Here is a 20152-nt window from a genome sequence, read left to right on the forward strand (position 1 = left end):
CAGTGGGAGGCCAAAGTTTGCAGAAAATAGTCACTCAAACACACACAAGGCAATCTCAAAAGGGCCAATCCTGCAAGAGGCTGAGCACCTCTTGGGAATGCTCTCAAGGTAAGTGGAGGTTTCAGAAGTTAGCAATTTTGTGTGAGAGCACAGCGGTTTTAAGCAATTTATACTGAAAAGCAGAATTAATTTTGGTAAAGCTGCAGCAGGTGTTTAGCAGAATTTACCAACTGTTAATATGCCGTAATTTCAACACATTTAATCCTTGGAAACCTGACAATGATACTGACCAATAAGAATTTAGTTGAATGTACAACATATACAGATAGGTCTGAGACACATGGACAGTCCATTCATCATCCAGCATTTCCTGCAGTAACCAAGTTCTATTAACTGAAGTATAACTAAGTTATCAGAAAAGTTCAGGATCTGGAAAGTAAATATTTATGTGAATGACTACTGAACAAAAGGCCCCGAGCATGTCAGGCATGTGACTTGTCTACCGAGAGCTGGAATTCCTCTCCAATTAGACTGCCTTGGGATTTGTGTCAGTACAATTCTTACTGAGCTAAAACCTCTGCCATTTAAAAAAGAGTGGCCAATGTTACTACAATCACTATCTGATGCTTACATACCAAGTTGAGAAGAGCCTTAGAAATTAGAAATACAAGATTTGCATCACTTTTAAAACAGGTGGATTAAGAATATAAGAGTGTTCTCTAACAGGATACATTTTAAAACTACTTTTTAAAGCATACAACTGAAGGTATTTCACTGACTATATGTTTTTATCATGTCCAGGGATAGCCATGTTGCAACTAGTTCCACTTCTATGGCCAATTCTGTAGAACAGGCATGATTTTTGATATATCAGGGATTAAAATTAAACTCTGAAGGGGGTCCAAAGAATACCATCAAGGTGAAATGGAAAGCATTCAGAAAGTATACCAATACATTTTAGAATTAACAGAAACTTGATAGCACAAGATACCTGACATCATCTCTGTAGAGTAGGTCACCCTTTAATCTATTCAGCAGCTGCTTTCCTGCCTTTTTACAGGCCAACTTGAGGTCTATCAATTAGTAATATTTCATCAGTCCTACGTGCAGTCAGGCTAAGTTCTTTCCACTAAACATTACCTGGTTGGCTTGGACACAATGTCACTCCTTATATACAGTATTATGGCAGCACCTAGAGGTCTAACACAAAGAAGAAGGAGGGTCCAGTGGTTAGGATGGTAGCCAGAGACTTAGGAGAGCCAGGTTCCACTTCCTCCTTTGCCAAAGCTGCTATAGGCACCAACTCCGTGGGTGCTCCAGGGCAGGAGCACCCATGGGGAAAAATTGGTGGGTGCTCTGCACCCACCGGCAGCTCCCTGCCCCGCCCAAGCTCACCTCCACTTCTCCTCTTCCCCTGAGCACTTGCAGCTCCGCTTCTCCCCCTAGCTCCCAGCATTTGCTGCGCGAAACAACTGTTTTGCAGCAGCAAGCGCTGGGAGGGAGTGGGGAGGAAGGGGAACGCAGCGCACCGGGAAGAGGCGGGGCCATGGCAGGAATTTGGGGGAAGGGGTCAGGATGGGGGGCAGGGGCAAGCACCCACTGGTGCCTGGAAAAGTTGGCGCCTGTGCCTAGAGCAAGTTGCTTAGTTTCTGTCCCTCAGTTCCCTAGCTCTAAAATTAGGGCAATAGTCTTTCCCCAACTCACAGAGATATTGTCAGGATAAATACATTAAAGATTGTGAGGTGCTCACATGCTACGGTAATGGGGGACCATATAGATACCTACAATAGGATCTGGGCACTGTGCAAACACATAGATGACAGACACTGGCCCTGCCCCCAACGAGTTTGTTTGCAGAGTCTTTTTAAATCGTTACCTACTTTTTGGTGGGTTTACACACACACACACACACACACACACACACACACACTAAACAATATGCCTCATATGCCAGCATCTCACCATTCACAGACAGATCACGCACATGCATATGCTCTGGTGGGTTACCACTGATGTCTGGGAAAGTGGTTAGGACATCGCTGAAAAGACAGTAACAAGTATGAAAACCTCTCTCAAATATGACTAACAGGTCCTCACATCTTAGTGGCCTTAAGGTCAAAGGGCATACGCTATGCCACCACAGGCGCCACCCCCCTCTCCTTGCCAGGCAATTATCTGTGCCATATTCAGGGCAGGGGCCTTTTATGTACTTGGCATTACTTGTGGCCCTCCTCTCCCGCTCCCCCCCCCGCACTTATTTGCTTCCCCCACCCGCAACAATGGATGAGCCTCATCACCCAGGACAGAATGACATCATATGCGCTCTTAAATACAGTCAGATTACAGTTGATCATTAATCAGTGCCAGAAAGGAGAGGGGGGAAATTAAAAATATTCTTTTAGCTTTATTCATGTGTAGGTACCACCGAGGGAAGCTGCACTTCAGTGAGTCACACAAAATGCCTTCCAAAGGTTAATCTGTGGACTTGGTTTTCAAAATTATTATATTTTGATTATATATGGAGTTTGTTAATTTTTTATATATATTTACATATACTTAGATCTCATTAAAAGATATGCAATTGCTATTAAACACAAATATTTTAAGTCAGTCTTTTTACATCTAGCTGAGCATTCATCACAGGTGAAAGTATGCATCTGAGGGGGGGGGGAGAGAGAGAGAGAATATATGCGTGTGTATACACACACAAACTACAACAGTACATCATGTCTTATTTCTTCTTTCCTCCAAAGTCCCTCTCTTATTTTCTTTAGGAATTTTTAAAAGTTCTGTTTGTGGTTTGTTATTATCACTTTAAAATTGACTTTTAACTACTACTATCTAGCGATTGAGCAACAGGAATTTTGTACTGGGGGGTTGGGAGGGGAAAGAGGGAAATTAAGCAATCAACAGATACAGTTCCTTAAAATCATTCTGAAAAAAGTTATCAGGTGAGCAAACTAATGGGTCAGTAGCACTGGTGAGCTCTTAAGTCACCTCTGAAAATTCCATCTTTCATGTTTTTCATATTGTTGGTAAAATGTATTAGCAATGTAGTTTTTTGATCTTTATATTGTTAGTTTGGGACAGACAACAATTCTTTCAAATTTTATATCTTAACATTTTATAGTTAAGGTAATGGTTTGGGGAAAGCGTAACTCCTTTTTCTCCTGAATATTTTTGGTAACAATCTCACACCAGAATTCAGATTTGTGCTTTTCACTGCACTCTCGCTTGCTCTTTCCAGTTCATAAGCTGCCTCAGCCAAGCACCATCCTCTCATCTTCCAAAAGGGGTCTCCCTGTATTGTTCCGACATTCTTAAGGCATGTCTGAACTTGTTCCTTCTTGCCTTCTAGAGTTCCTCGGGCGGGGAGTCCTACACAGAAATCTTATCGTTCCATGTGCCAAACTAAACACTTTTAAATGAGGATATTATTGAGCAGACAGTGTCAAGTTATCCATTCAGATACGCACTCCACCACAGTACCTCTTTTTGGGCAACGTGGCAGTAGCCAACTTTCAAACTAACTTTTCAAGATGCTGGCTGAAGCTGCAATACTACCTCTCTCCAGAAACTGACTAATTTAACAAAAGGCCCACACCAGCCATTCGAGAGCGGTGATGAGCAAACGAGGAGAGAGAATGCTAATCTGATAAGTTTAAAATGGGAGTAAAATGTTATGTCTGTGAGTCACAACATATGCACACTCTGAACAACAATGGCAGCAACAGGAGTATCTTGGACCAGTGTTTAGCAGTGGAGGGCAGAGACCCTTTTGGGCTCCATAACCAACTGCCCTGTGCCCCAACTAACAAACCCAGACTGCTAATGCAACTTCAATCATCTAATGAGAGCCCTCTCTTGAGGGAGCCGCCTCACTGGCCTACTGTTGTCACAAGACAGTAGGGATGGGATAGGGGGACAGCCACACTCTTAGGCCTGCCCCTGCAGTCCCAAGCTGGCTGGGAAAGCGGAGCTGACATGTCCTTTAAATAAGCACAAGCTTCTGTCCTCGCAGGGCAAGATTTACCCTCATGCAAGAAGGGCGGGGGATGCATTGTGGAGCTGTTACATAAAAGGCTGATTGAAGTGAAGGAAATTTCACTCCTGTAGCATGGAGGTGGGTTTTCTGGGTGGCACAGCAGGAGGAGAATACAGGAACAAAATCCTATCCATTAATATTAGTGGTATGGCAACCCAGTCGTTACCCATTTTGTGCATGAAAGACAGAGGAATCAGGATCACGCTAGCATGGGTGCATGTTCTGCAATCTAATTCAATGGGAGGATCTGCCTTATACCCTTGATGTACACCAAATTAAGAGTTTTTAATGGGATTCTTTCTGTTGATCAAGCAGCAACTGTAACAATGCTCGTTCTGGTGGGACCCAAATGAGGGGGCCAATTCAGGACAAATTCCTTAAAGCAGGGCAGTTACAGCCCAAGGCTGAGGTTTCTATGCACACCAAGGCAAACCAAACCAGCCAAACAGAGAAGACTTTGGTTTTACCCCACTGGCTAACCACAAGTTACACAAGCAATTCCCTTAGACACTCCAGTTTCCCAGTATCACCACCAGTGCCACTCGTTATGGGGACAAATGGTTGTGAAAACCAATACCCCAGTAAAAGAAAAAATGGCTCTCTTGATCCCAAAGGACCAAACCCCAGACCCAGATCAATATACAAGTTAGATCTTACCCACAAATCACGCTGTTGCCAATCCTTTAGAATCTAGAATCTAAAGGTATAGTCATAAAAGGAAAAAGATATAGATGAGAGCTAGAATTGGTTAAATGGAATCAATTACATACAGTAATGGCAAAATTCTTGGCTCAGGCTTGCAGCAGTGACAGAATAAACTGCAGGTTCAAATTAAGTCTCTGGAGTACATCCACAGCTGGGATGGGTCCTTCAGTCCTTGGTTCAAAGCTTCAGTGTAGCAAAGTTCCTCCAGAGGTATGAATCAGGATTGAAGACAAGATGGAGGAGCCGCAGCAGCTTTTTAATAGTCTCTTGCCATGTGGTCTCTGCTTTCTTTGTTCCAAAGACAAGCTGTCCATCACATGGCATGGAAAAACCTCAGAGTTCTGTCCATAGGCATGTCCCTGCATACCTTGCTGAGTCACAAGGCGTGTCCGCCTTCTCTCAATGGGTCAATTCTATAGCTGATGGTCCTTAATAGGCCATCAAGCTGAGAGCTGACATCAACTTGTCTGGGGTGTCACCCAGAAGCACAGCATAAGTTTGAAATACAGGCAGTATAGAGCCAATATTCATAACTTCAACTACAAAAATGATACACACATATAGCATAATCATAATCAGCAAACCATAACGTTGTCTCAGACACCTCATTTGATCCCCTTTACATAAGATTTGTTGCCACTACAGGACCTTGGTTGCAACAATGATCTATACGGTCCCAAATTATGTCAATAACGTCACACCCCCATCACAAAACTGATGTAGGAAGGGATGACACAAACATCACTGACTACATCCCAAGAGCTCCCCATCCTTGTTTTTGTCTTACTACAGCTAGTATTGGATTAGAAGCCGTATCAGTGTATAACAGAAATGGTTTATCAAAGTCATGTTCAATAACATGAGTGAATCTCTTTACAAACTCAAGGTAAAACTTGGTTAGAACAATAGTGGATTGGATCTGCTTTCGCAGCATAGTTCCTGTATGTCTCATGTGATCTTGCCAAGAGCTAAAGAACTTAGATACTTTATTCGTACAAGCTCTGGCAAATGTGTGAAACCTAACTAACATCAAGTCAATGTAGATATTAATGTTGTCCATAGTATAGGAATCTTGGCAGTTAGCCATAAAAGCAATATGGCAGTGTGCCTCAGTTTCCCTTTTCATACAGCACATCTGTATGAAAGTCTGGAGTGTCCTTTCCCTTTGAAGATGCACTGACAGCAACTGTGCTTTCAGGCACCAGTTTAGGTCCAGCTAACGGCAGGTATAAACAAAGCACTAAGAAGGATCAATCACTGATGTGCCAATGGGAGAAAACCATCTTCATGTAAAGGGATTTATGAGTAATTACACTGACACATACCCTGCTGTTTGGTGCAGTAGGATAGTACACATTACTCCACAGCCTGATTCAGTACACAGCTAAGTGAACCATACAAGTGTAGTTTTAGCCATTGTCAAATCACTAACTCATAGCTTCCAAGTTTTGTCCAGCATTGTGCGTGACATTTAACGCAAGTTAGCTCATTTACATGTGTGCAGATAGCTTGCCTATAATCATAAACATCAGTCTTGAAAACATTGTTGATTTAGTGCCAGGGCAAGGAGTCAAGATGACACCAGATTTCCCTTGCAACGCTCCTCCACCTGGGCAGGGAGCACATGTGGGCACCCCACTTAAGAGATGGGCAGGGGAAGGTCTATGGGAAGCCTCAGCTAATCAGAGGATTGGACGGGGAACAGTTGCTGGGTGGGAGGGAAGCATGACCCAGCATTAAGAGTGCTAACCTGGGAATCAGGAGACTCATTCAATTCTCTGCTTTTTCAAAGACTTCCTCTGTCACCTCAGGCAGGTTACTTAGGCTATGTCTACACTATCTCTTTTGTTAGTATAACCTTATGTCACTAAGGGGTGTGAAGAAGAAAAAAAAAAAAAAACACACACACTCCTGAGCAATGTAAGTTACACAGAAAGAAGCACTGGTGTGAATAGTTCTATGTCTGTGGAAGACACTCTCTCACTGAGATCACTCATTGGGGGTGGTATAATTATGTCGATGGGAGAGCTTTCTCATCAGCATAAAGCGGCTACAGTTCCATCAGTACAGCTGTGCCACACTATAAACTCTCTAGTGTACACATGGCCTTAGTCTCTATGAGCCTCAATTCCCCATTTGTAAAATGGGGATAACACCATTGCCCTACTTCACAGGGATGATGAGAATAACTACATTAGAAAAATCACATAGTCCAACTGCAGAGGAATGGTTCAAAAAGTATGGGAGGTGGTGGCTATGGAAAAATGGAACCCACCAATTACATACCCAGCAAAAACAAACAGAACAAATAGATACTTGGTTACCTTTTATTCAATACTCAAGGTACATTCACCTGAAAAAAATAAAAACCACACACACACCAGCATGCTGTCCCATTATTTTGACTAGTATGTTAAAAGATCTATCAGAGATTTCACTCAATTTAATAAAAATCATAGGCATAGTTTGACTTCTATATTTGGGAAGGCAAGGGGCTTAATACTATTAATAATAGGCATAGGTCTAACTTCTGGATTTACTGATTGTTAGCGGTACTTAAATTACAGTGTACTTGAAATCACAAATACAGTTTACGTTCATTATTTAATCACCCTTTTTTTGTTTTAAACTTAATTATTTGCCATGTCTACCAGCTGCCACTTAAAAATCAACATTAGCATAAAAACAAATTCTTGAATAAACGGAACCGAGCACTTTCATGTAACTATGAATAATGTCTCCCTGGTTTTAGAGATACATGAACATGTAATGCACACAAACAAATCCATCGCTAAAGTCTGTCCCCTTTGCCCATCTGCCTAAGCACACTGCATTCACATTTAACCTTCTCTGTCACTGTTAGTCTCTAAGGTGCCACAAGAACTCCTTTTCTTTTTGCAGATACAGACTAACACGGCTGCTACTCTGAAATCTGTTCACTCTGTCACTCTTCTGGGCTTGACGCAGTCAATGCTGTACACTATTCAGATGCTTGGGAGCAGCTCAGAGCTGTGTTCACTTTCTTACAATGTTACCGGTGCTGATTAGAATGTCTAGATGCCTGTGTTTCTGGGGCAAGTCTCTTACTTTATAGGCTAGTAAAACTGAAACGGCCCCAAGCTGGAGCTCTGCTGTGAGCATCAGGTGCTGCTCTCCTGCCCTCCCCTTAGCAACCCAGGTGGGGAAACTGACCTGGACACATAGAGCACCTGGCAACATCACTGCTCACAACCCACCCCCTGAATATTCTTCTGCAGGGAGAAAACAGGGCCAAATAGAAGGGAGAAATCTGCCTCCACCCCCACGCGTCATATCCATTTGGGGGAGGGGGCGATGCCCCTGCATAAGCCTCACAATCTCTGCCCGTGATAAAAATCACTAGAGATGACATCACAGGTGTTGAAAGGATGCACACTCTGTAATAGGGTAATGCCTGTTCTATGGAAAGATCTGATGAGTTACTATATAATGGCTCTAAACAAAAGCTCACTGTTGTAATTACTGTTTTGTTTCTGATATTTACATACCAAGGATTTGTGAATTTCAGTACTTCCTAAACAAACAGTTTAAAAAAGAAAAAGAAATCATGAGGAGCTCAGATACTATGACAATTGGGGCCATGTAAGTACTTTAGATGGATAATGGGTTGCTTCAAGGCAGCCTATTTTAGCCCTTGGTCCCATAACTGCTTCCCATTTCTCCTGCCTAAGCCAACTCCTTGCCACCCCACTGCTCCATGTAGCTGGGATCAGCAGGGGGAGAACAGTCAGAGAAGGAGACGGAGAAGCTGATTTCTCAGCAAGAAGAATAGTACCCTTAGTGGTGAGCAAGCTGACCTGCAACCCATATTCTCCTGCTTGCCTACAGCCCAGGAAAGCAGAACATCTAAGATGTGGGAAACAGTGAGGGGTGGCCCGGAGGACAGGCCTTCAAATCAGGTCAGGTAACACCATTATGAATATTAAATACAATAATTATTGATTCATTAACTCAATGAACAGGGCCATTATTTGGATTAATTCATTAATACTTGTAACTTGTGATGTTTCCTTACCTATGCAAGTTCTATTGCAACAAGAAAATGCAACAGACAAAGAAAACTGAGTGGCTGCCTGATATTTTGGGAGAGGAATTGAGGTCAAGTCACTTCTTTTGAACTTCCCTGAAGTTTAGGATTATTGGTTACTAGTAGTCGTCTGTTTTTGTTTCCTGGGGGCAGCACACCTGCAAGTAAACAGCTCACTCCAGACGGGCCCAGGGACTGTGATATTTAAAAAAAAAAAAAAAAAAAAAAAAACACACTTAAAACATGATTACAAAACTGTAGGAATTCTCTATATACATGTACACACACCCCTCCCATAAATGCAGTTCAAAAGGGTGTCATCTGTTGCAGTAAAAGAGCTAAAAGTAGAAACTCTTGTTTTCAGCCAAGATTGTGACAACATTGACAGCATGTTGTCCAGTACACACTATAGGTTTTCAGTAGCCCATGCAATGTGCCAGGCACTGTACAAGCATAAGGAAGTATGGTCCTTGCCCTAGAAAGATTTACATTCTAAAAGTGACCAGCTTTCTTCTACTCTGGAAAAAACATCAAGTAAAAACGTAAAGCAAGAGCCCATCACTAACTAGCAAGCACCCGTTTTTAAAACAGGAACAAGGCTTCCCCTACGTCAACACCAGATAAAATAATAGATACAGAAGATTTCCTGTCACTGAAAAGCTTTTCAGAGGGAAAAGCTATGACTTGGGTTTATTTACCTATCTCTGCTTTTGGGCAATTTACAGGGGTCTCTCTCAACTAAGACACTTGACATCTCCAGTAAGCTAAAATTGAGCGCACATCTTTGGATCCCAAAACACTTAAACACACGGTCATCACTCCACATATTTCCATCCACACGTAGTATTTACATTGTTTCTTTTTAAAAAAGTTTATAATCAACTTTCTAATAAGTCACTGTTGCTTTAAAGTTTAACAGGTTTTTTTAAGTAACCTGATGGAATATTGTCTATAGGCTTCTGATCCTTGGTTAAAATAGTTTGATCAGCCATGTAATGTAAAGGTAATCAGACAGAACTGACTGTGTACACTCACATTAAAAAAAAAAAAAAAAAAAAAAAAACTCATTCATGGAACTCCTGAGCTGTTCAAGAAATTGCAACACAGCAAAATCTGAAAATATGAGCTAAACATACGAACGTTTACTTCACACTTCAGTTGTTTTTTGGTACACATTCACTGATCTCGGTGGATGTAAATGAATAAAACTTTAAAAAAAAACAGTAATAGAAACTGGTTGTGCAACTTAAAAAAAAAAAAAAAATTGTCAGTTTCAATCCAGATAAGTGATTGTCATAAATATAAAGGAAAGGGAAACCACCTCTCTCTGTACAGTGCTATAAAATCCCTCCTGTCCAGAGGCAAAATCCTTTCACCTGTAAAGGGTTAAGAAGCTAAGGTAACCCCGCTGGCACCTGACCCAAAATGGCCAATGAGGGGACAAGATTCTTTCAAATCTGGAGGGGGAGGAACAAAGGGTTTGGTCTGTGTGATGCTTTTGCTGGGAACAGATCAGGAATGCAAGCCTTACAGCTCCTGTAAAGTTAATAAAAGTAATCTAGCTAGAAAATGCATTAGATTTTCTTTTGTTTAATGGCTCGTAAAATAAACTGTGCTGGAGGGAATGTGTATTCCTGTTTTTGTGTCTTTCTGTAACTTAAGGTTTTGCCTAGAGGGATTCTCTAGGTTTCGAATCTGATTACCCTGTAAGGTATTTACCATCCTGATTTTACAGAGGTGATTCTTTTACCTTTTCTTTAATTAAAATTCTTTTTTAAGAACCTGATTGATTTTTCATTGTTCTTAAGATCCAAGGGTTTGGGTCTGTGTTCACCTGTACCAATTGGTGAGGATTATCATCAAGCCTTCCCTAGGAAAGAGGGTGTAGGGCTGGGGGGCGGAGCGGATATTTTGGGGGGGAAGACATCTCCAAGTGGGCTCTTTCCCTATTCTTTGTTTAAAACACTTAGTGGTGGCAGCATATTGTTCAAGGACAAGACAAAGCTTGTACCTTGGGGAAGTTTTTAACCTATGCTGGTAAGAATTAGCTTAGGGGGGTCTTTCATGCAAGTCCCCACATCTGTACCCTAGAGTTCAGAGTGGGGAAGGAACCTTGACAGTGATCTGTTAAATATTTTCAACTGTCGCTAACAGAGCATTTACTGGCTGGCTCTATTCATAATTTCAATAGACAGAAAAAGCATCCATTCAAAGCCATTTCCTGGTCTATTACACAAAACATCTTTAGAAATAATTGTAAACATGAAAAACAAAAATTCTTCTGCAGCCCAATTAGAGGTAACTTTCAAGTCAGAAGAATGGAGATGCAAGTACTTATCTATAATCCCCACAATATTGTGCTTAAAGTTATTTGGTGCCTTACAACATTATTCAGTTTTCCCAAAAGAGCATTACAAAAAGTGAGGACTTAGAGCAGTTGGGTGCCCATGTGCCATTCATACTTGTTCCAGCTATGGTTTTCAACTGAATAGCATAAACAATTGTGATACAATTGACCTTTTCCAAGTTGTATAAGTTAAGCAACATAAAACACAAAGAGCTTTAAATAGTCAAGAAGAGCCTCTCAAGATGAATTGCTGCTAACTAGTAAGAAAATAGAAAAAAAAATGGGGAAATGCATTAAGACATTTAGCACAACTGTATTTACAGACACCATTAACAAAAATCAGAGTAGTTTATGACATACCAGAGGGCAGAAGCCAATGATACCCATGAGTAGATGCACAGAGTAACTAAACCTGAAGTGGCAGTAAAAGAATGAGATGTCATCTTGGTTCAGGGCTACATGAGTCCAGAATTGTAACAGAGATACACAATGAAAAGGTCTACACTCCAGTATAATTTCACACTATCTTTGCTGTATGCAGTTTGGTTTGAAGTCACAACTAATATAGACATGTCAACAGCTAGACAAGAACATGGCTGTAGAGAACAAAAGAAATATAGATGAAATTCCTTTCTGTTTCAGGAAGAAGTAATGGCAACTATGCTGCTTTTACATAAAAGAGAATCATACCATTAAAAAAAAAGTCAGAAAAGAACAAAGCTACATTCTTCCCTATCAACATTTTTTCTGAAGAATGAACACAAAATGGCTAAGGTCGGATCAGAGGCCTCCGGGAACTTGTCTACAGAGGGAAATTTACTAGAATAAAATCATACTGTTATAGTTGTACCGTATAACTCCCCACATGAACAGTCTTATTCCAGAATAAGTGTCCACACAAGCGCCATTCTAGTGTAACTATAGTGGTATGATTATGCCAGTGAACTCTCCTGGTAACTAGGTGGAATCTATCCCAGACTGGCAGAGACTAAGGGTATGCCTTCACTGCACAGCTATCTCAGTCATCAGTACCCAGGTTGACCTACCTTGAGTGACAGCAACCACACTGCAAAGCTATAGCCACGTGCTTCCACGCAGGTGCTGCACTCACTCACCTGAGGGCGCTAGGACTCCTGGCATCATTTCCCACAGTTTAGGGCTGCAATTGAATCACGCTAGGATTCTTTCACAGTGAATAGTGGTAGAACTTGGCCGTCCTTCTGAGCACACGGGGAAATTGCGGGAAGGCATTGGAGGACTATCGGCACTTGAGTGGTTCAGCCTGTGCCCACATTGCAAAGTGGGCAGGTTACAGTTGGAGCATAAGCAGTACTTTGAATAGCCTATGACAGACCAACTACCCTTGGTATAAAAACACCACCACCACACTTGGGTGAGAGGATGTGTTTACCAACAGGACTCAGGTTAAGGACAATACCTAAGAGCATGAAATGGATTCTGCAGTGAAGCCCTGAGAGTGAAATCCTCAGTTCCCTTGAAGTCAATGGTTAAACTCCCATCAACTTCAGTGGAACCAGAATTCACTCTTATCTAACAGCTGGTCAAACATAATATGTAAGATAGGTTGTTGACCTCAGTACAATCAGTCAGTTTCCAGTAAACAGGTGACCACACGACAACTGGCATGACTCTTCCTAGCGGTCTCTATAATGATTCAAAAGGCCTAGTGACCTAGACAATGAAGTATGCTCTCACTGCTAAAGGTGGGTCCCAGAATGGGGTTGAGGCAAATTTGTGGGTCAGTGCAGAAAAGCTTGCCAGTCACTCTGGACTTTTTCCTGTAAGCAGAGGAGAGCAGTCCGAAGCACCATTCTCACTGGGGCCAGTAAGCATGCTCCAAACAGTTTTCAGACACTATAAGAAAACACAAAAGTAACATGGTTTTCACCTCTCGTTACAAATACTCAGAAACATCACTATAGACTTGTCAGACGGTAGTCTGGAGCACAGCTCAGAGAAAAATTCTGTGCACATTGAACAATGAAGCCATGACAAAGACATGTATCAAACGTTATTTCCAAACAAGTTTAGCTAGCTAGCATGGTTCTGCTTTACTGCATGCAGTGTCCAGTAATGTCAATTCAGCCCACTTTAATCACAAAAACGTATTTATATTAATACACTTGTCCAGGAAAATCATGGAGTACTAGTCTGAATCAGCAAGTGACAGTAACTAGTCTATATCAGTTGTTAGACTTTGATGACCAACAACAAGGCCCTATACAAAAACTGTGTATGCCTAAAGCCCATATTCAAATTAAATTTAAACCCTGTAATATAAGCTTCTATATGATTATCTCTTAGGCCAACAGTTAGCTTGTCAATAAATCCAAGTACAAAAGCCAGAAAACATACGCTAGCCACACTTCCTGCCCCCCCAAAAAAAGAAAGTCAAATTTGCTTAAACTAAGCGCCTCTACTGATACTTCTACTAAAAGCTTTGTTTGGTTGTTTTGTTGAATTTCTTTTAAAAGGAGAAAGGAACTCCAGAAGTTCTGCTCTAGAAGAATTAGAAGCTGATGAGGCTTTAGTAGTAAAGAAAACCTCTTTTACAACCTCCTGTTGAGCTTCCAAATGGGTTAGCCAGATCCAAATGGTTATTCCCCACATTTTCTAAAAAGTGTCTAACAGGAATGCACCAGTATCTGCAAACCTGAATCCTCCACTCAGAACGGTCATCCCCCATTGCATCTATTTATACCATTTTGTCAGGATTCATCTCAATGCCATCACAGTTCTGAGTACAGGTAGAACAGAGCACCAACACACAGGAAGTTTTTCCCTCAGAAAGCATGGTCTGTTCAGCTATGCTGAAGATTATCTTAGCTATTGCTCAGGGCACACATATACTCAAACAAATGCTACAGGGTATTCCGTTTATAGTTTCGACGGGTATCATTGCTGTTTGTTTGTAAGCATCTTTTATTTTTATTTTAATTTCCCACAACTGTGAAAGTTTTGGCAAGTCAGACAATTATTTAATGAGAACAGACACGGTGATTCAAAATGTTTAACCTTTATAACCATTAACACACAAACTGTCAACATCACATGTCAAAATATATAAAGTATACTTAAATCAAATGCTAATAAGTTCTCAGGCAAAGTAAGAAAAATGTTGCTTATCTATACATTTTGATTGACAGAAATATTTTTCATCAGTTTGAGCGTACAGTGAAGTTGATGTTTACTGACATTTACTGATAAAAATCTAATCCTTCCAAGCCTAGTTATAGGCTTGGAAGGTTCTTTTGTGTGCATGCTGTAATTAGAAAACAGTCCTAGAAAGCTAGGCTTTTTTTAGCTATAGTAGTCACAGGATAAAACTTAAAATATTGATCTTTGGTCAGAAATAAAATCTGACAGTGGTGGGCTGAAAGGCAGACTTATTCTGGATTAAAAATTAAACATGAAACATTGTGCCAACATGGCTATTACCCAGTTATTTACAGGCTTTTAAGTTACAATTCTGACATTCAGATGCAATGACAGAAGTTAACGTGTACCCATAAAGAAACACTTTTTCCCTGCCTATTTCCTTATTACAAAATTGTCATGCATGGAGTGGTACCAGAAGGAGATTTCTGTTGTGAAGCTAAGAGGTCAAATTCACACTGTGAAATTGGAAATCAACGACAGAGTCTTTAATTTATTCACTCCTATGAGCCTCTTCGTTTCAAAGCACACATGTCTTAGTGTCAATCAGATGATTAAACTGCAACCAGGCCTTGATTATTCTGTGTCATACTAATTGAGAGCCCAAGTAAAGAGTGACCTGTTAAAAGGAATAGACAAGCTAAAATAAATTATGCAAGAAAACAAACCAAGTTTACGAAAGGCATACAATAAAACCTTTTCAAATGATTAGCAGATTTATCCCTTTATCAAGTAAGGCAATAAATTTGAATGCTAAGATAAAATGCAGGAGAGACAGACTAGTAAGAGGAAAGAATGTGTTAGGTAAATATTCCATGTGACAAAGCAAGATATATTTCCTTTTAAATCAACACCACTGAAAGAAACAGATCTTTCTATGGAAGTTATTTGTGTTGTGAAGTTATGCATTACATCACATTTCTACAGCATTCTCTTTCATAGAGGCTGCTTGCATGCCCTGTCATCGTAAGTGCTGTAGCATTCTTACATGAGTTCAGACTTACAAATGCTGAAATTACCCATGTCATCCAATAACAAAACAGTAGCATGGCTTCCAAATCTGCCTGCTCTTCAGACAAAGTTGCCAAGAACTGACCACAGTTATGCAGCTCAATCAGCATTAAGATGCTTAAGTGAGGGCTTCTGATCAATGGGAAACTTTCTCTTCACAGGGACAGTAATCATAGCTTCAAGTCAGCGTGATGCCAACAGAACATTTTGATCCATCTTACTATATCCAAGTGAACCCTGTAATAAAATGTATAAACTCTCAAAAAGATGCAAATGATAGGATGCAGGAAATGAAGCTCTCACCCAATTCTTAATCATTTTCCTCTCTGTGTAGCATATTGCAATGTACAACAGCAGCTCGTAAAATACTCTATGATGTGACAAAATTTCTGTCTTTAATAGATGGATCATAAAGTAAGTCAAACTAGAGCTGCCAGGATTCGACTACTAAAAAAAAAACAAAAACAGATATTAATACTCTAAAGCTGCCTTTCCAAAACAGTGTTGCCAGGAGGTTAGAGACGATCACACATAAAAATCCAGAGTGAACAAAGTTATGGCATCTTACATCTGCAAACACATAATGCAACCGAACAGCCCTGACCTCTCCAGGTGCCTGCCTCCCCATCCTCCAGAAAAAAAAAAAAATTGCCCATTTGTTCAGCTTTGAAGATGCTCTGCACTCTTTTCAAATGCAACAGCTACATTGAAGCTTCCCACAGCTATGTCAACACGCTGATGAAGCCTCAAAATGGGGTGGGAAACTTTGGTGGATAAATGAGAGATGGGTACTATAGTCACAGAATCTGGAGCTCAGCGTTCCAATCCCAGCTCTAACACTAACTCCGTTAGTTTCTCCATCTGTAAAATGGGGTTAATAATTCTTGCTTACTAGAGCTGGTTGCAGTTTTCCAACAAAATTATACAAATGGCATGCCTTTTTGAGAGTAATTGGCTTTGTTTAGAACTTTGCAGAATGAGTCGCATAATACTTGTAATATTCTTTGAAAATAATTGCATTACTGATTATGCAAATAGACTGGGCAATATGACCACAAGTGAAATGGACAAAGGGACTGAGCATTGGACAGAATTCAATTAAAGAAGAACCCACACGAAGTACCATGGAGCTCTCAATCCCAACCCAAAGCAAAGTTATCCAGGTCAAAAATGTACTCCTCTCCAAAAGGTAATACTATAAATTTGCTGGTTTCTGAACTATGGAGCTAGGAGACCAAAGTCACCTAAGTGGATGGGAAATCTCCCGGCAAACTGCCAGGTTTCCAGCAGGATTCTGGAAATCCTAAAGTAGTAATGCCAAGCTTACACGCGCTCATGGAAAATAACTTTTCCTGCCCAGGAGACTGACTGACTTGGAATCAACATCAAATACATCCTTCAAGTTGTAACGTTGGGACGTTTTATCAGCTCCTCTCCTCCCTTGGGGAGTTGAATGGCTCAAAGCAGGACTGCTGCTATTTAGCCAGGCATTCAGGAGCCCTACCATTCCAGAGTGTGTTATTTAATGAGCATTTCAGGGATCTTCAAAAGGATCACACGAGAGTCACGGTACGCCCCTGATGGCCAAGCACCAACAACGGGCGCGTTGCACAGAGACCAGCAGGAGGCCAGAGCTGTGCAGCACGAGCACTTGTATATACAAAAGCAGGAGGCGGCGAGAACTACTAACATTAACTCCACAGCCGCGGCTCCCCCCGCAAGCCGCAAAACAACATGTCCGGAGGCGCGGTGTTCGCCTGCGGCGAGTCCCGGGAAGGGGACGGCACGGAGCTGGGGGGTCCGCAGGCGGCCGAGCTTCGCAAAGCGCGTGGAAGGGGAAGAGTGGGAGCTTGTTCGGCAGCGCCCCACGTCCCCGGCAGAAACAGGGGGGGTGGCGGGACACGGCGAGTCCCCTCCTGGCAGCTGTTCCCCGACCCAGAAAGTTTGCGCCCACCACAGGGGGCGCGCGGGGGACCCCTGGCTGCGAGCCCCGGCGGCTCCCCTGAGCGGGACGAGCCCGGCTGAGTCGCCCTCTTACCTTTGGTCCAGTCCACGACTTGCTTCGGGCTCCACTTGGTAACGGGCTCCATGCTGGGCGCTCTCCCGCCGGGCTGAGCCGCGCCCCAAAGGTCCCTGCCGGGAAGCCTGCGCCAGCGGGGCACGCTCAACCCAGCCACTTGTCCCGCTCTCCCTCCTTCGCCCACAGACTCCCCTTTCAAGCGCCCATCCCCGCTCCCCGGCTGGGCGGGCTGCCCCCGCTCCAGCAGCTCCGCCCGCCTCCTGCGGGCTCCTCCCCCACGTGCTGCCCCCGTCTCTGCCGCGCGTCCCGGCCCCGCCCTCTGCCTGGCCGCGCACCATCCCCCGGTGCTCGGCTCTGCCCCTTCTCCTCTCCCGGCTTCGCAGGCTGCGCCCAGCGGAGGCGGGCCGGGAGCGGCTCGGCGGCTCAGGTTGCGTGTGCAGCTGTTTCCAGCCCAAGCGGGGGCTGAAGCGAAACTCCTGGGCCGGGCCGGGCCGGCGCTGTCTGCTCCCCGCCCGCCGGCGCCCACGCGCACTCCGCAGCCGCTTTGGGCCTCTGCCCGGATGGGTTTTCAGAGCGGGGCTTATAGCCTCCCCCGGGGAGCGGGCGCAGGGGCTGTGGCATGGACCCGTCCCCGGGAATGGCTTCGTTCCGTTTGTACAGTGGCGGCGCTGAGAGCCAGCTGGGAACCCTGCAGCACTCCTAGTTCCAGCGCCCCTACTTCCAGCACCTATGCCAGCATGGACATTTTCTTCTTTAACCCTTCTCCCCTGGGGTTTTCCTTTCCTTTTCCTAGGTCTCATTTTCCCTTAGAGGGCCTGAGTGGGGCTTAATTGTTTGGCAGGGTTGGGTGGCTGAGCCCTGCTGGCACTTCTAGGGTTGGCCCCAGCAACCTCAGGGCTTATCGCCCCTCAGTTATGAAAATAAAACAATTGCTTGAGCACCTCTTCCATTACCAATTAAGCACTGGCCAGGATCCTGCAAGGAGTTGCGGGAGGACCCCCACATGGAACTCAAATACCCAACCAGAGAGCCAGGGCTTAAATTCAGTCAGAGCTATCTGGAGCAGAGTTCCAGTAAATATTTTCAAACCCATAGGAGCCCCAGCATGCCTTGTGGGGCAAAAGTCCCAAGCTCCAGGAAATAATCTGTGAGAATTTAAGTGCCACCTAGGCCCCAAACAGGCAAAGACCTAACCCATGTGCCTAACTGTATGCATTGGGAGTAGCACTATCAAAGTGGGACTGCCCAAAGTGAAGCACATTAAGTCTTTGCCAAAGCAGGGCCCTAGAATGCACATCTCTGTCACGAATACGCTTAGATGTGCTTCCAGGGGAGAAGAGACTCTTTAGTAAAGTAAGATTTATGGTCTTGATTCTCAAAAAGAAAAGGAGTACTTGTGGCACCTTAGAGACTAACCAATTTATCTGAGTATAAGCTTTCGTGAGCTACAGCTCACTTCGTCGGATGCATAAAGTGGAAAATACAGTGAGGAGATTTATATACACACAGACCATGAAAAAATGGGTGTTGATCACTCTCCTTACAATGTGTATGATAACTTAAGATGAGCTATTACCAGCAGGAGAGTGGGGTGGGGGGAGAGAAAACCTTTTGAAGTGATAATCAAGGTGGGCCATTTCCAGCACATTTCCAGGAGTTAACAAGAACGTCTGAGGAACAGTTGTGGGGAGGAGGAATAGACAAGGGGAAATAGTTTTACTTTGTATAATGACTCAACCACTCCCAGTCTCTATTCAAGCCTAAGTTAATTGTATCCAATTTGCAAATTAATTCCAATTCAGTAGTCTCTCGTTGGAGACTGTTTCTGAAGTTTTTTGTTGAAGAACAGTCACTTTTAGGTCAGAAATCCAGTGACCAGAGAGATTGAAGTGTTCTCTGACTGGTTTATGAATGTTATAATTCTTGACATCTGATTTGTGTCCATTTATTCTTTTACGTAGAGACTGTCCAGTTTGACCAATGTACATGGCAGAGGGGCATTGCTGGCACATGATGGCATACATCACATTGGTAGATGTGCAGGTGAACGAGCCTCTGATAGTGTGGCTGATGTGATTAGGCCCTATGATGGTGTCCCCTGAATAGATATGTGGACACAGTTGGCAACGGGCTTTGTTGCAAGGATTGGTTCCTGGGTTAGTGGTTCTGTTGTGTGGTGTGTGGCTGCTGGTGAGTATTTGCTTCTGGTTGGGGGGCTGTCTGTAGGCAAGGACTGGCCTGTCTCCCAAGATCTGTGACAGTGATGGGTTGTCCTTCAGGATAGGTTGTAGATCCTTGATAATGCGTTGGAGAGGTTTTAGTTGGGGGCTGAAGGTGATGGCTAGTGGCGTTCTGTTATTTTCTTTGTTGGGCCTGTCCTGTAGTAGGTGACTTCTGGGAACTCTTCTGGCTCTATCAATCTGTTTCTTCACTTCAGCAGGTGGGTATTGTAGTTGTAAGAATGCTTGATAGAGATCTTGTAGGTGTTTGTCTTTGTCTGAGGGTTTGGAGCAAATGCGGTCGTATTGTAGAGCTTGGCTGTAGACGATGGATCGTGTGGTGTGGTCTGGTTGCGAATACAGACTAACACGGCTGCTACTCTGAAACCAGTCTTGATTCTACAAACACTTATGCACATGCTCAACTTGAACAGAGTAGAGCTGTTTGGAACATTTTCCAATCAATCACAGTTTCAACAACAACAAAAAGGAGGAAAAATAATTCTATGGGTTTTTTCACAGATTTCAAACCTCCTTCCCTCACCCCTCCATTTTCCCCCCC

General features: G+C 43.0%; 1 protein-coding gene across 2 annotated transcripts in view; it reads right to left on the reverse strand.

The window, feature by feature from the left end:
• CNKSR3 (CNKSR family member 3) overlaps nt 1–17606 on the reverse strand; it is a 99205-nt gene extending 81599 nt beyond the window's left edge. The window contains exon 1 of one of the 2 annotated variants that reach the window (XM_084622990.1): nt 17390–17606. In XM_084622990.1, the coding sequence (XP_084479116.1) occupies nt 17390–17441 (52 nt within the window). In that variant the 5' untranslated portion in view covers nt 17442–17606. The remainder of the gene's footprint in view (nt 1–17389) is intronic. The other variant, XM_084622991.1, reaches the window with a different exon arrangement.
• Nucleotides 17607–20152: the final 2546 nt, after the last annotated feature.

Source organism: Lepidochelys olivacea (genome assembly GCF_965140295.1).
Source record: "Lepidochelys olivacea isolate rLepOli2 genome assembly, chromosome: 3".
Taxonomy (NCBI): domain Eukaryota; kingdom Metazoa; phylum Chordata; order Testudines; family Cheloniidae; genus Lepidochelys; species Lepidochelys olivacea.